Genomic DNA, 17,102 nt, shown 5'->3' with positions numbered 1-17,102 from the left:
TAAACTGTGTGGTAATTTTGTATGTCACACACATGTTTAAAATGTTTTTTTAAATTTTGTTGGAAGCCACAGACATGTTGTTTGAAAAAAAAAAATAAAAAAAAATGTTTTGATGTTGTTAAAAATTTACTTTACGAATTGTTTGTTTTTATTTTGTTGCTTCGAGAACGAAGCAATTGTCAGTTTGGCCGTATAAGATAAATGGTTAGAGTTGCTATTTATTTCTTGAAATTGCTACTAAACTCTTTAGATTTTGCTTAAGAATTAATTCTAAACCATTGACATTTTATTTGTAAACAGAGGCACGTCAAAATGATAGACAAAATACTACAGACGTAACAGATAATATAGCAGCTAATCCAAAGGTCTTACATGGTGAAATTGATTTTATTATATTTTAGAAGTAAAGTAATTGTAGATTTAAATAGAGTATAATGTGGAATTTTGAAGTGTATAAATTTAAAACTAAAGTTTAATCTCTATTGTCGACTCTATTGAATTTGAGTTTTATATGGTATCATTATACTTATGGAAAGGGTAGCCAAAGGGCTATAAATGGCTCTGCTTTGACGGTAGACATCATTAATTTTCCTATTTTTAAGAAGAAGCTGTGACATACCTACAGGTACGAATATTGTTGATTTTATATTTCAATTGTTGTACTATGTATGTTGATTTATGTATTGTTCAAATGTGTAATTGGTATTTCAAAATAGACACCGCCGAGTTTTTTCTTGCCAGTTCTTTCTCTCGGTAGATATGCTTTTTCGAACTGGCGGTAGATTTTTCTTAAAGGAAATAATAAATTATTTAATGATAAAGCAATAAGTAATGGTAAAGATAAACTTTGATTTGGAGGGAGTTTTTCCCTGAATAAAACAGTTTATTTCCTTATACAATCTTTTATTTTGTCTCCTACCTACAACCACGCCCTAGCTTATTGATAACGAACTAAGGTTTAGGCTCTCAGTAGGTTATTTCCTGACTCTATTGTCTCTATACTATTGAGGCTAATCTAGCACGTGCGTACTACAGGGCGACAGGAGGGGAAACCGGACGGACTGGCTACAACAACAATTTTTCATGCTATGCAATATTTCACTCCGTAAACGTGGAAAGCACTGATTTCCCTTAGGAGAAAGGCATTTGATATAATGCACTTATACTTTATAGTCGAAATTTATAATTTTTCAAAATTATGATTTATAACTTACTATTGTGCATAATATTACACAGCACAGTGCACAGTGGCGGATTAGTGATCTGCCTAGTTGGGCTTCGGGTCTAGGGGGCCCCTAAAATACAAACCTTTCACATTAGCCAAATCCAAAATCAGATCGAAATTATATCAGTAAGAGTCTATTTATAGTTTGTGGTCCCGATCATTTATGTAAAATAATGAAAAATGTTCACTCGCGCTTATAGTCACGAATCAACTTGTGTGATGCTTGTGTGTTAATTTTTAAATTTAGAAAGGATTTGTCTTACAAAAGTTACAAATTGTGTTCTTCCTCTGCGTTCGTCTAATGTCCTATTTGCTTTCATTATTTACTAATCAGTAATCATACCTGTTTGACGCCCCATAAAAAAAAAACACCATTAAAGAAACCAGAGGCCTCATTTAGTGATGCCTCCCCGGACCTCCGAAGGTCTTAGTCCACCGCTGATGTAACACAGGGTTAACTGTCATCCTAACCTACTCGACTAAAGCGACTACGAACAAAGGAACATCAGTCGCCCGGCAGTCACCTCCCACAATATTTTAATGCCGCCATGTATAGTTAGCGACAGGTTGAGATGGCAATCGGGATATTAGGCGGGGGAACGCCCCGCACACCCGCACATCACCCGTGCTCGCCCGCACCAGGTTAGCGCGGGGACTGTGCGGGCGTGCCCTCCCCGATGGCAATCTACTCGACCAGTACACGCACGTATAGATTTGCGTCGTGGACGATCCCGCATCCTGCGCTCATGACGCGCAGATGTGGCCGTAGCTTTATAATACTTAATAATAATTTATTATATTTTGTATGACTTCAACAGTACGATTTATTTTTTAAGCCCAAGGAAAATTGGAAAATTCTATTATACAGTAGTAGATATAAAATAAAACTTCTGGAATAAACAGTGAAATAATGAAACACAATTTTTATTCCATTTTAGATGCCAAACTGTTTTAAACTTTTATATTTTCCTTGTTTGCGTCTGCATTCATTTCCATAGAGCTTCGTTTCGTATCCTGTTTTTCATTTGAATATAATACTAAGCTTTTATGTTGAAAGGTTCCTTGTGTAGGTCGCAGGCAATGCGTAATCCACTTTTCTAAAGGATGCCTGACATAGTTCTCATATTATACTAATCATAAATATATAAAAGTAAAAGGTGACGGACTGACTGATCTACACACACAGCTCAGACTACTAGACGGATTGGGCTGAAATTTGGCCTGCATATAGCTATTGTGACATAGGCATCCGCTAAGAAAGGATTTTTGAAAATTCAACTCCTAAGGGGTTAAAATTTGTGTAGTCCACGCGGACGAGGTCGCGAGCACAAGCTAGTATTTAATAATATTACTTACTCAATTGTGTATTTCTTATACTAAATCATTCTGAGAATTTCTTACTTTGTAGAGGCGATAATCCACCTCTATTCGCTGCCTGCTGGTCTCAAATGTATGACTAAGAACCATTGTAAACCCAAATAAGCAATAAATAATTTGATTTGATTTGATTTGAAAAAAGATAATACTACGCACTATACGATATTCGGATTTGGAACCAATTCGAAATTCCGCTCTTTGGAAGGCTAGAGCTATTGATTCCCATCTAGACCTCAGTAGACGACAGATCTCCAGTTGCATTATGTGATTAGCATCTCAACAAGATCTGGCTATCTTGTTAGATCTAATGGCTTTGAATTCCCTGGAATTATACTATGATGTCAACTTAATCTTGCAAGTTTGTATTTTCAGCATTTCACAATAAATAACTTATTGTGACAGTAACACTGTAAGAAATACCAAAAGTAACTTGTACGTGTATGTGTGTGTGTGTGTGTTGTGTAATTTGTATTTAATTGAGATATCTACGATAACAATTTTTTAATTCAGCATGTCTTAGGAGCGACTATCTCTGTAAACACCCTAGGCATAGCAAGGTACCTATAGCATGTAGCATGGTAAAAATTGTAAATGTAATTATAGTTTCGGAAAGTTTTTAATAAAAATTGTAGATATTTTTTCCATTGAGTGGATAAGTATCAAAATGCAATTCAGACAATACATCGGTCTGCGATATTTTTAGGCGTTTCATCAAAATGTCTCTTTGTAGATAAATGTTTTATTTTATATTTTGTGGAATGTAAACACAAATAAAACACACTTCGATTATATTATTTATATATTTAGCTTGATTGTAATTTTACTTTAAGAAAATCATTTTGATATTTTAAAACGAACATAATAATATTCATATTTAAGAATTAAATTCTGTGCAACATAATATTATAACATATTTCAATGATGGAAATATTTGATTGGCTATGCCATGTACTTACGTATATAAATAAGTCCTTAAAAATAACAGTTTTACTATACACTTTGTAATAAATACAAGTTTTAACAACTTAATATAACATGATTATTTTTCATTTATTGTTCTAATACAGAATTAGTAAACAATAATAAATCCTATTATGTACAGCATGTATTTATTATATTTAAATCTAAATGATCCTTTAATTCTTAAAATTATGTTACTCTTAACTCTAGCTAGACCTTAAAATATAGCATGCTTAACTGTAAAGACGTGATCTTTTAAAACCTCGATTTAATTTCTCGATAGAAAATGTTAATCTTACATTTTTATACTTTATCAACACAAACAAGGAGAATTTTGACGAAATAAATATAACGCGCAGTTTTTTAATTTTTTAAACAAAACAATTTAACATATTCATCAGGCGTCTTAACTAAATGACTTGAAAATGATTTAAATAGTCTTAATTATGTTGTAAAGATTTCTGTAAATGAAAATTCCATTGTACATTATAAAAGTTACCACGACAGTTGAAATTAGTGACAATTATTGTAGATAATTATTAAAAGTAAGTAGGTACAAGAAGCAATAATCACTTTTCAAGAATATCAGCAATATTTGCCTAGGATATCGTAGAAATCTAGAGCTTTGTGATACATGAGTTAGTAAAACTAACAAAAATATATCAACCATAATATTTTTCAGATAATACAAATGATACGTGTTACAATAATAATTCTTCTTGATTTTGGTCCTTGTGGTGTGGCCTAACCATTAATAGAGTTACATAAAGCAAATATTTCTTTGTTAGTCACCACATGAAGTATTATGTCTATATTCCCAGTAAGCAGTCTGTTTTATTTTTGCCCGAGATAAAACAAATACCTTGCTTGTCATATAAGGGAATTATAGTGTCAGCGATAAAACATTCCAGGTTCTCTTTATAATTAAAGTCGTAAAGGCGTTGTTTTTGGACTTAAACCTTTACTCGATTCAGCTTATCAGAAGCTTAACCGTCGTCAGATATTTTCTATTTATTTTATTTAAGAAGTTTATTTTTATTTTCCGGTACAAATACAATAATATAATAAAAGAAAGTTAACTTTTCCGTTTTGACGGGTCAATTATAATATAAGAGATAAATTAAATTAAAAAAAACGTCATGTGGAGTCGGACTTGCACAAAAAGGGTTCCGTACCATCGTACAAGAAATAACACTTTTTAAATTTATGGGTTACGTAAGTCAGAAGGAAAAAGGAACCCTTATAGGATCACTTTGTTTTTTCTCTGGAGATACGGAAACCTAAAATTTAAGCTATTTTATTGGTAGGTACAGAATAAATAACAGAAAAACAATAACACAACTTAAAACTTTCAAATTAGGTAATTACAAATTAGGCTTGGAATAAATCATTAAATATTGTGAAGTTCAAAATAAATGTGTTTAATTCACAGTAATATTATTACTGTGAATTAAACATCATTTATGTTTAAGTTAAAATTAATGATATCGCTACCATGGTTAATAAACACAAATTATGTGGCTCCCAGAAGAGGGAGCCTTTGTTCCAGGTATCGTGGTGAACGGCTGCTTGATTTTCACCTAGTAAGAAAAATAAAATGGAATTAGAATTGTGTGATTTTTAAGTTAAGTCGTAAAAAATATTGGGCTTATGTAATATTAATAATACAGGGTGTAACCAGAACGCTGGCAAAAAACGCGAGAAAATTAAAAAAAACCTATTATTTTGTAAAAGTGTACGATATATCCATACTAATATTATAAATGCGAAGGTGTGTCTGTCTGTCTGTCTGCTAGCTTTTCACGGCTCAACCGTTCAACCGATTTTGACGAAATTTGGTACAGAGATCCCGGGGAAGGACATAGGCTACTTTTTATCCCGGAAAATTGAAGACTTCCCACAAGATTTTTAAAAACCTAAATCCACGCGTACGAAGTCGCGGGCATCAGCTAATTGCAAATAAAACGGTCGGTAGACATGATGATGACTGCGCAATCACCACGCGACGGCCACAATATGATGTATTGCGCGCGAAATCCTTGCCAAATAACCGCGCCCATCGTTTTCTGCCTAATAAATCTGTGTGCTAGCATATTAATTGTGCGCTGTTGTGTGGTGACTGGTGGTGATCTGCAAAGCTTCCTTGGCTATCATACAAGTACGAGAACGTGGGGTGCATGGTGCATGCTGCACTTTGTACCTTACAGATTTATCTGGTTTACCGGCAAACAAATATTTTTTACATGTAATGTCAGTTTATATAAGTACAACTTTTAAAAGCTACGAGTATAATAAGTAAGTAAATAGTGTGAAAGTATTTTAAATTATACTATCATGTACTTTCCATTTTGAAGACGAATTTCAGGTTTTGTATGGAACTAATTTTTGCTACTAAGTACGTTTTATTTTGCAGGTCTGGACGATAAGGCCGCGATTACACATACGTATAAATTTTACTCGCGTAGGTAAATAAATTACGTAATTAACTTACGACGAATTTACTAATGTAAACATTCTTATAAGTACATTTTCATTAGTTGTTGTAAATTAATTACGTAAGCTACTTAAGAGTCATCATCATCATCAACCGTTAGACGTCCACTGCTGGATATAGGTATCTTGTAGTGAAGGGACTTCCACACGCCACGGTCTTGCGCCGTCTTTACTTACGAGTACGTGAGTAAAACTTACAGGTAAAATCGCGGTCTAATAAATAAATACTTACCAATCAAAACATGCACGTTGACTGTGACTTGCGAATGATTGAGTAAGGTACACGTGTAAGTTCCGGAGTCGTTTTGTGATGCCGATGTTACACTGATGGTGGCGCTGCAAATTACAATTGAATTAACATTAAGGTTGAAATGTAAAATCAAGAGAGACTCACAGCGTAGCTTTTTATACTCAGATAGAAAATAATTCAGTGAGCTGAGCTGTAAAAATGAAATGATCTTACTGGTTGGTTTTACACACATCTCGCTACGCACATCTTTGGTGGGAACACAGCCTACTGCCAGATTTTAGGTCTAGAAATGAGTATTGATACCTATAGTGCACGCAAAACAAGTGCTTTGTCGATTTGAACACGAGGCGCATAATTGCGCATCGTATACACAAATAGATCTCAGCCGGGCTTTGTATTTAGGTAATTGAATGGCAAAACGCCATGTTCGGATTCAATCACCAACTTCAGAATGGACTTCTTATTTTGTGATCACTATCATCAGAATTTTCGAATTACAAATTCATCATCATTATCATCATCGTCAACCGATAGACGCCCAGGACATGAGCATTAGACAAGATTTTCGTCTTACTCATGTTCATAATTACAAATTCAGTGAAAAAAAATTGACGTGAACGGATGGAGTTCTAGTGTTTGAATTGCAGTCTCTATTTGTATCTATATCATAAAGTTATCAAGGCGAGACTTGACAGTATTCAATACTGTGTTGTTCATGAAAAGTAAAACACCCGTAAAAGCCTTCATATCACAATATTCAGACAGAAAAAAAGAAAACTGAAACGCTATGGAATTATTATCCGTTCATAAGACCACCATTGTTACGGCTTATTGATTTGAGAGCCACGTCTCCCGGATTCCATATCGAATGACTTTCACAACCCAGATTCCTTTGATATTATTCATTCTTCTATTATCTATCAAGGGAGTGAATCTTTGATTTTCACCATCCATTAATGATTGCTATCTTGTCATGTTACCAATAGGACATGATGTGTAAAAACGTGAGGAAATAGACATGCAGCTAGGTCAGTCCAGATTAGGTAAGTACATCTAAATATATAAAAGGAAAAGGTGACTGACTGACCGACTGATCTATCAACGCACAGCTCAAACTACTGGCTGGATCAGGCTGAAAGGCATGCAGATAGCTATTATGACGTAGGCATCCGCTAAGAAAAGATTTTTGAAAACTCATCCCCTAAAGGGTCCATCCCTGTATGGGTTGAAAATAGAGGTTTGAAATTTGTGTAGTCCACGCGGACGAAGTTGCGAGCATGAGCTAGTGTTATATAAAAGTCTTGTAGGATAACAGTTATTTAAAAAAATATTTATTTATTTTTATTTTTATTTAACATGAAGTTTCTAAACTTATGAACCTATGAACCATAGTATTTGGTTTGTAACATGAGTTTCATGCCTAAATAACTCTAAAAGGAGTCATATTTTATAACTTTTTATGTTATAATAATACAGTCTGGACGTAATAAGTTTTTGTTCTTAGTAATTATAGGCAGTACAGTACATACATGGTACAACGTTATTCCACGATACTAGGTATATTATTATTTGGATAATAGAAGATGTCAATTTTTTAAATGAATATAGTACGCGACAGGTCGAGATAACAATCGGGTTCGTCACCCGCGCTATCCCGCACCTGGTTAGCGCGGGGCGTCCCCACCCCGATTGCCACATCGACCTGTGGGGTACTATACAAATAAAAAAATATTCCTAGGGCTAGGTTTTTAAGTCGCATTACCTAGTTTAAAAAAAAAATTGGCAAATTATGATGTAATACTTTTAAAAAAAATATGCTTTTCCTTAGAGATTATTTGGCGATTGAAAATCATTAATCAAAGTAATTATTTCTTACCTCATATTACGCCACGTGACCGAATCAACAAAGTCCTTCCCTTGCTTTTTCCAAGTGAGCCCGTAAACATTGTTCACCGCAGCTCTTGTAACCGGCTTAAGAGTAGTTAGTTCTGTTGTAGTCGTCCACTCTGTGCTCTTAGCCGTGGTACTTATACTAACTGTTGACGTAATCGTCGTAGTCTCTACACTCCAACTTTTATTCAACATTAAATCTATTCTATTGAATATTGTGCTCATTTTAGTAGTCAATTCCGTTGTAGTCGTTAAAGGCGTTGTTGTCGTCGGCAACGTTTTAGTAGTCATTGTTGGTTTAGTGGGTAGTGACACAACGTATTCCTCTGATATAACGCAGGAAAGCTTTATGGAACTGCCGGCTTTATAGAACCTATCTTTTACGTCGTGTGTTTTATCGCCATTTATTGTTAATACGGGAGCTGCAAAGAGTAATGGATTTAGAATGAAGATGAATAACTCTTTGAATTGTATTTAAAGGAATGTAGAGCGTAAATATATTTTTTGATAATTACTAGGAAATAGTAGTAATTCATTGATGATTCGATGTCGGTGTATTCGTGGTTTATTTTATATAAATTTATTACTCCTGAGTCCTGTCAAGAGAATTTTTTTGATGCTAATAACAAAACAGGAGGTAGCTATATTTTCCGTTGTATTTAATAAACAGCTGCTAGTGATAACACCCACTATGAGTGTAACATTGAAATATAATTAGTGTTTTCGGTTATTACAAAACGCACCAAATATTTAACACAACCTAGGTATAATGCTTATTTCAAAAACATAATAAATTGAGCATTTAACGTTGTACCCAAAATGAAGTATTTTATGTTTCATTACTTCTGTTCTATAGGCAATTCAATAAAGTATTCATGCAGATACAGACGCAAACAATTATTATACCGTAAAGCGTTTATCCTTTACAATATTGTTGGCTTCAGCATTAATCACTCCACGCTTCCATTTTGTATGACGCAATTTTCCTCGTATGGCCGCTCATTGTACTCATCGCTTCATATATTTTTCATAAAAAGCAAATGCATAATAGCTTTGCGAGATAAATTCAATTCACTTCTGTGATTAATTCACACGCTCTTTAAATATAAAAAAATGGGTTAAGAACTCTTCTTCTACTTTTGCAAACAATGGGAATCGGAACTTTATGTTTTATGAAGGTAATCCAAGAAAGTAATTTAGGAGGCTGAAAGGCTATGCGTGATTCTCGAAAATGTTCGGTTTCCCAGCAAATGAGACCCGAAAACGGTGAGCCTTTTTTGTGAATAGACATTTCAGAATTTTGTATGGACCAACAAACTGAAGTGGTTGGGTAAATCAATTCATCGACTCGTTTTCTAATTTACTGTGTAGAGGATTCCATTTCTTTTAGTATTTTTCTTTACAATTTAAAACTTAACAAATGTAGGTTTTGTATTTAAACGAACAGATACAAAGTACGACGGCAACCTGAACAAAGCGGCTACACGAAAAGAAGAAGCTGAAAAATATGGAACTGCATAAAAACGTTTAGATAGCATTAGCACGGATATGAGTTATGCTATGTATGTCATCGCGATCTAAGTAATGCATCATAAATATTTCTGCATGCTACTACTTTTGCGAGTAATTGCCGTCGAACTTTGTAATCTGTCCAGTGTGCTTAGTATGAGATTTTATATGTCATCATAGAATTAGACTCTAATTATTAGAGTTACAAAATATTTCAGTGTTAAAGTAAAACTAATCTTAATTGCCTTGTTTTAAATCTCAAGTTCATCTATAAATCTACAATAAACGCTCCAAGAGGAAACCATGCGTAATTAAAATTAGTGGTACTGAATTTTTAAAGTTAAAACAAGGAATTTTAAAAGTCAAGATCACTTGATGTATACATAATATGTTACTATTCAGGAATTCTATCAACATTGGTGGATATAAAGTCTCATACTAAGCAAACAGGCCAAAATAGGGTCTTATCTGAAAGTACAGATTACTTACGTAGTACGCTGAAATTAGCATATATAATTCTCGGCGGGTGTGTAGATATTTGGCACATATATAGGCCCGCATCAGACCACTTTACTGGATTAATGCTAAGCCTCCAATTATTTGGGTATTGAAATTTGACAGCTACACGGTTATCGCCGGCGTAGGGTGCCGGGCCAACTGTGAGGAGCTGCGCTGTGTCTGTCGTGTTTCTCAGCCACATGACCTAATTGACAGAATAAATCATTATTAGGTATAATACCTACGCGACAGGTTGAAATGACAATCGGAGAGGGAATGCCCCTCACACCCGCACAACCCTCACGCTACCCGGTGCATGCGAGCGCGGGTGACGTGCGGGTGTGCAGGGCGTCCCCACGCCTCATACTCCGATTGCCATCTCAACCTGTCGCGTAGCTGTAGCGACTTCGTTCGCGTGGGTTTAGGTTTCTTAAAAATCCCGTAGGAACTCTTTAATTTTACGAGTTAAAACTTCCCCGGGATGTAAGCTAAGTAACTCTGTACCAAATTTCATCGAAATCGGTTTAAATGTTGGGCCGTGAAAAGTTAGCAGACAGACAGACAGGCACACTTTCGCATTTATAATATTAGTATGGATATGGAGGATGTTTGTGATTTTGCTCATTATTATCTAATCTGTGATTTGGTGCAGATTAAAATTGTACCTGCTTTAATACCTACATTCACTATTCAATATCATTTTTAACCGACTTCAAAAAAAGGAGGAGGTTCTCAATTCGTCGGAATCTTTTTTTTTTTTTTTTTTTTATTTTTTTTTTTTTTTTTATGTATGTTCCCCGATTACTCAAAGACGCCTGGACCGATTTTGAAAATTCTTTTTTTGTTTGAAAGGGTATAGTTCAAAGTTGGTCCCATTTAAATTTGGTGAAGATCTGATGAAAATCTTCGAAGATAGATACTGGAACTCCTCAACGGATAAGAGTAAATTGGTCGCGATCAGTGTAATAGCTTAGTAAACAGTAGATTTTTAACCAGTCATAGCATAATTCCATGAGGCCAATAAAAATTGTGAAATAAAAAAATTTTACAAAAAAAATAAAAACCGACTTCGATACACAAACACTAAAAATTGAAAAATAATTTAATTTATTACCGAATATATTATGTATATACAAGAGTTAATATAGTTCCATAATAATATTTTTGGGGTCGGTGCCAATGAGGTGCCATTGTGGAGTCTCATAAAAATATGAAGTCTAGACGATTCGCGCAGCTAAAGCTAATTGGCACCGGCACTAAAAATATTATTATGGAACTATATTAACTCTTGTATACATAATATATTCGGTAATAAATTAAATTATTTTTCAATTTTTAGTGTTTGTGTATCGAAGTCGGTTTTTATTTTTTTTCAGTTCAGATTCAAGTTAGCTTAGAATCCTTTTTCCCATGTCTACTTATTGTATTTAGAGATGTGTGGAAGAGAACTCACGGTTTTGTCTTTGAGCATAACAACTCTGCAATTCAATAGAGCCTCCGAGCCGACATGCGCCGTCGCTTGAGTGATGTTCCTCTCCTCAAAGTACGGGCCCCAATGCCGTTCGTAGTGATGGTATTCTTGATATGGAGCATAATGACGGGATTCCTCGACCTTATCTGCGAAACAAAATAGTATTTTAGAATTATAAAAATATAGTAGCTGATGCTTGCGACTTCGTCCGCGTGGACTACGCAAATTTGAAACCTCTATTTTACTCCTTTAATGGTTGAATTTTCAAAAATCCTTACTTAATCGATGCCTAAGTCATAATAGCTATCTGCGTGCCCAATTTCAGCTCGATCCGTCTAGTGCTTTGAACTGTGCGTTGATATATCAGTCAGTCAGTCAGGTTTACCTTTTATATAATAATTATATACTATATAGACTTGCTGATGCTCGCAACTTCGCCCGCGTGGATTTAGGTTTAAAGATCCAATGGGAACTCTTTGATTTTACGAGATCAAAATAGCCTAGGTATATCGTTGTGCAGGTCTTTAACTATATTCATACAAAGTATTAAGTTGATCCAATGCTATGTTGTGGCGTGATTGGAGGACAAACCAATAAACTTATATACTTCGACGTTTATATTTTGTATGATTCATTAAATTTTATATACCTAAGTACAGCCAGAATCGCAATATATCGTTGATTTATGAATATTTCAAAATATTACGAAGGAAATGATTTTTTATAAATAATCTTGATGTACCTACTTCCGTATTAACTACTGTCACAAACAGGTAATTTTGGTTTTTCGACAGTCGTACCTGTAGGAAAGGCAACAATTAATTGAGATTGACGAAGTGCATTGTGCTGATTTGGCACTGGGAAAAGCCATTAAAGGCTAAATGGACCTCTTGTTTCATAGCTCTATGAGAAGACTGCAAGTTAATCTAAGAAAGATGAGCTACCTAGTTCCATAACAGAAATAATTTAGATTGAAGAAGTAGGTACCTGGATCTCGAGGAACCAAGGAGCGTAAACTTTGGTCGGCTCCGTGTTTCCCTGGAGACTGTCTGTTTGTTTAATGTTGTTTTGGCTGAATAAAAGATTTTTTTTAAATAAATGCCTAAAACTTTGCATATTATGTTTCAATACGTTTTATTTATTATTTGAAAGGCGATATATCCCGGTCGTAATTTATTCAAAAAGATACGCTGGCGTACCAAGCTATTTGGCATACAAAAGGTTTGCGAAATCGATACTCACTCTGTAACAAATGATCGCTCCCGTCAGTTGCTTCTAGCTTGATGTTTTCCCGTAGCTTCTTCGTAATGTTCTTAAATATCTCCCTGGACAGAGCCAGCCCGTCCTTTTCATCGCTTCGACGCGTTCGAAGGCCGTTTGTGTGATAATCTTCCGGAATCGGCAGCGGTTCTAGGAAGCACAGTTTTGATGGGTCGTAATTTTATATGAAATCAATATGAAGACGATACTGCAATATGAGAACCAAAATCATTTAGTTACTCATGGTATCTCAATCCAAACCCACTACTCTTTATCTGTCAGTACCCTTATTATAAATGCGAAAGTGTGTAATGTTTGTTGATTTGTTGGTTTATTGGTTTGTTGGTTAGTTGGTTTGTTGGTTTGTCCCTCAATTATGTCGCAACGGAGCAATGGATTGACCTGATTCCCAGAGTAGAACCATTTTTTCAAATAGGTTTGTAAGTACCTACTCAATATTATTTTTCATGAATGTAAAGGATATTGTTTTTTCAGATTATTAAAAGGGTAGCTCGTGGTGTAAAATGAAATAACGATTTAATGGAGTTAATAGCCTAGAGTACTATAAGCCTTCAACGATTATGTTCTGACCGAGCGAGAATATTCTGATATTTTATGCGACTATTATCTCTTAATTACTCTGTTCCTCGCAACTTAAATCGTATTTTTTACTACATTTTAATCTTTTTAGAGTAAAAAGTAAGAAGTAATAAATACTTCAAAGTCTTTTTTTCCAGATGTATTTTTTGTCAAAATATAGTTTCTATGAGTTTGTATCACATGGAGCAAAGCGCACTTGTGCAACGCAATATAGAGTAGGTATAGGCAATATAGTTTATTATGAGTTTGTATGGAGCAAGGCACTGCCGCGTCGCGTCGCGCAGTTTGGACCATTAGTGAGTGACCTCTTAGATGAATTTATACAAAACAAATACAATAAAATACAAATACAAACAAATCTTCACTATGGCTTTTTGTAATTAGGCTAACACAACAGCCGGAGACCACGGCGGACTCGTAACTTTGAAAACTTTTAATGCTTTTTAGACTTTGCCAAAACGTTGTCCACAGCTAATGTGGGGCGGTAACCCCAATTATGTTACCCTGCGGGTTTTGTTCTGTCGAACTTTTGTTACTTTGACAAACAATAATTGAATGAACAGAACTTGTTGAAAGTTGATTTGAAATACGGTTTCTTTTATATACCTACTTATTTATATCACAAAAATGATCTCCTCCACAATATTTTATTCGAGGTACTTAAGATTAATTTTATTTGAGGCGAGATGAAACTTTAAGAAGTATATTTCGCGACAGGTGGAGATGGCAATCGGGGTATGAGGCGGGGGACGCCCCGCACACCCGCACGTCACCCGCGCTCGCTCGCACCGGGTTAACGCGAGGGGCTGAGCGGGTGTGCTGGGCGTCCTTTGAGACCTTTGAGAACATGAAGAACTTTCAGGCATGTTTCCTCGTGATATTTTTCTTCGCCGTTAAAGCAAGTGATATTTAATTATTAGAGCCTCAATAGCTCAACCGGTAAAGGAGTGGACTGAAAACGAAAAGGTCGACGGTTCAAACCCCGCCCGTTGCACTATTGTCGTACCTACTCCTAGCACAAGCCTGACGCTTAGTTGGAGAGGAAAGAGGAATATTAGTCATTCAACATGACTAATATTCTTTTAAAATAAAATAAAATTGTTTTAAAAACGCACATAACTCCAAAGTCAGTGGTGCGTGCCTGGGATCGAACCCTCGACCTCCCGAAAAGAAGGCAGACCGTACTAACCGCTTTTAAACTAAAAATGCGCATATAAGTTTGAATAGAATAAGGTAAAAAATGTAAGGCTTTTAGCTTAGAAATCATGATCACGTACAAAAAAGAACCTGTTTCATGACAATCTAAAAAGAATACCTAAGGTAAAAAAATGCCGTGTTAAGCTATACAAAGTCTTCGATAACCATGTCGGAGGATTGCCAGCGAAACATACATTGAAATAAAAAAACTAAAAATGCGTACGATAAAAACGGGATTCTTCTCACCTGACGCAGTATGGAAGCAGCATAATGCTAGACACACAAAGTAGAGGCCGCCCCACTGCATATTAGACCGGACATCACAGGCGGTGACGCATCACGCCGCTCACCTGCCCAACAAAGATATCACTAGATAAGTTCATTTGTGAAAATATTATGGTTTACATAGGTGGTAATAATAATTACCGCCCTATGGGCGGTAATAGTAGATTATACAACATGGGGGTAATGTAATGTCTTGCATCACGGGCGCCGGGATAAATCCCAAGCGCAACGAGGGATTTTAGAGTAAGGTCGAAATAAACACTGAACGTTCACAGTAGCAGTATTTTCAAATCACCGTTTTCAGTATTTGTATTTGCCCTCAAGTTTTCGCACATTTCAGTATTTCAGTATTCTAAAATCAGTTTTCTTGAAACCCAAAATTTCAATTAATTTTCACTCGTTTAATTACATGCCGAAAAAATCGGGCAAGCGCCAGTCGGCCTCACACACAACCGGTTCCGTACAAGAAATATTACTTTTTGAAGTTGAAATTTTCATGGCATCCATTTTGAAATTTTTATTATTTGTTGTTATAATGGTAATAGAAACACATTATATGCAAAATTTCGAGATGCAGCTGACTGACAGACAGACGAGCGGATGGACAGTGGAGGCTTAGTAATAGAGTCCCGTTTGCACCCTTCGTGTACGGAACCATAAAAACAGTAAGTCAAAAGTCACATTATTTTTAGTCACCCATTTTCCTTTCAATTGCCCTAAATTGGAGTTTAATTTAGTTTCTCGACAAATTAAGTATTATTACAGTTTTGAAGAGGATTAATAGACTGAAATGGTAACAAACAAGGTTACAAAAAGAATAATATAAAATTTTATGTATTGCGTGTACATAAATACTTACTATCCAACACTTCTAGTTTCTGCTTTCTGCAAACGTTACCTGGTGGAGATTGGTCTGAGGAATAAAGCTGCCTTTGCAAACAATTGTTTTTAGTTTTTAGTTTATTTGTTCTGTCTTGGTTATTTCATGTTTTGTGTGCAATAAAATTATTCTTTCTGTCGAATGATACAAAAAGTTTATTATTATTATCTTAATTTTTATGGGGCTTTTGTCTCACACGTACGAAAATTAAGCTAGGTATTAGGAAAAACATGTAAACTTTCTTTCTAGAGTTGGTAAATGGATAAAACTAGGATATTCAGCATTTTGCCCGAGTAGCAAGCAAATTTAAACCTACCTTTCTGCAACTACGAACTTGCTATCTACATTTTGCATTTGATTGAAACATTTCTATTTCATTTATTCTTCTTTGTTCTAGCGTTTATCGCGGCTTACGTCTGGATGTACACACATGTTATTTACTTTATTAATACCAGTTTCGTTTAAAGAACGTTCCAGAGATTCTATATGCTTCTTTAATAAGAAAACTAGCTTATGTCCGCATGGACTACACAAATTTCGAACTCCTATTTTAACCCTTAGGGGTTGAGTTTTCCAAAATCCGTTCTGAGCGGATGTCTACGTCACAGAAAGCTGTCGAATGATACAAAAAATATATTATTATTATCTTAATTTTTATGGGGCTTTTGTCTCACACGTACGAAAATTAAGCTAGGTATTAGGAAAAACATGTAAACTTTCTTTCTAGAGTTGGTAAATGGATAAGACAAGGATATTCAGCATTTTGCCCGAGTAGCAAGCAAATTTAAACCTAGCTATCTGCAACTACGAACTTGCTATCTACGAATTCCATTTGATTGAGACATTTCTATTTCATTTATTCTTCTTTGTTCTAGCGTTTATCCCGGCTTACGTCTGGATCTACACCCATGTTATTTACTTTATTACCAGTTTCGTTTAAAGAACGTTCCCGAGATTTTACAGGCTTCTTTTCTAAGAAAACTACCTTGTTCCCGCGACTTCGTCCGCGTGGACTACACAAATTTCGAACCCCTATTTTACCCCCTTAGGGGTTGAATTTTCAAAAATCCTTTCTAAGCGGATGTCTACGTCATAATAGCTATCTGCATGCCAAATTTCAATCCGATCCGTCTAGTGGTTTGAGCTGTGCTTTGATAAATCAGTCGGTCAGTCACTTTTTCGTTTTATATCGAGCCCCTATTTTACC

At 35.2% G+C, this 17,102-nt stretch overlaps 1 protein-coding gene across 2 annotated transcripts in view; it reads right to left on the bottom strand.

Annotated features, from left to right (window-relative positions):
- Window positions 1–3,406: 3,406 nt before the first annotated feature.
- Window positions 3,407–17,102, bottom strand: part of dpr18 (defective proboscis extension response 18) — a 47,603-nt gene continuing 33,907 nt past the window's right edge. The window contains exons 2-8 of one of the 2 annotated variants that reach the window (XM_034977360.2): window positions 14,977–15,080; window positions 12,916–13,083; window positions 11,656–11,819; window positions 10,194–10,407; window positions 8,182–8,617; window positions 6,288–6,391; window positions 3,407–5,142 (exon numbers count right to left, since the gene is read on the bottom strand). In XM_034977360.2, coding sequence (XP_034833251.1) covers window positions 5,030–5,142; window positions 6,288–6,391; window positions 8,182–8,617; window positions 10,194–10,407; window positions 11,656–11,819; window positions 12,916–13,083; window positions 14,977–15,037 — 1,260 coding nt within the window. In that variant the 5' untranslated portion in view covers window positions 15,038–15,080 and the 3' untranslated portion in view covers window positions 3,407–5,029. The remainder of the gene's footprint in view (window positions 5,143–6,287; window positions 6,392–8,181; window positions 8,618–10,193; window positions 10,408–11,655; window positions 11,820–12,915; window positions 13,084–14,976; window positions 15,081–17,102) is intronic. The other variant, XM_034977361.2, reaches the window with a different exon arrangement.

The sequence above is a fragment of the Maniola hyperantus genome, chromosome 17 (assembly GCF_902806685.2).
Source record: "Maniola hyperantus chromosome 17, iAphHyp1.2, whole genome shotgun sequence".
Classification (NCBI taxonomy): domain Eukaryota; kingdom Metazoa; phylum Arthropoda; class Insecta; order Lepidoptera; family Nymphalidae; genus Maniola; species Maniola hyperantus.
Note: the sequence above shows the minus strand (reverse complement) of the source record. Positions and strands in the feature narration are given on the sequence as shown.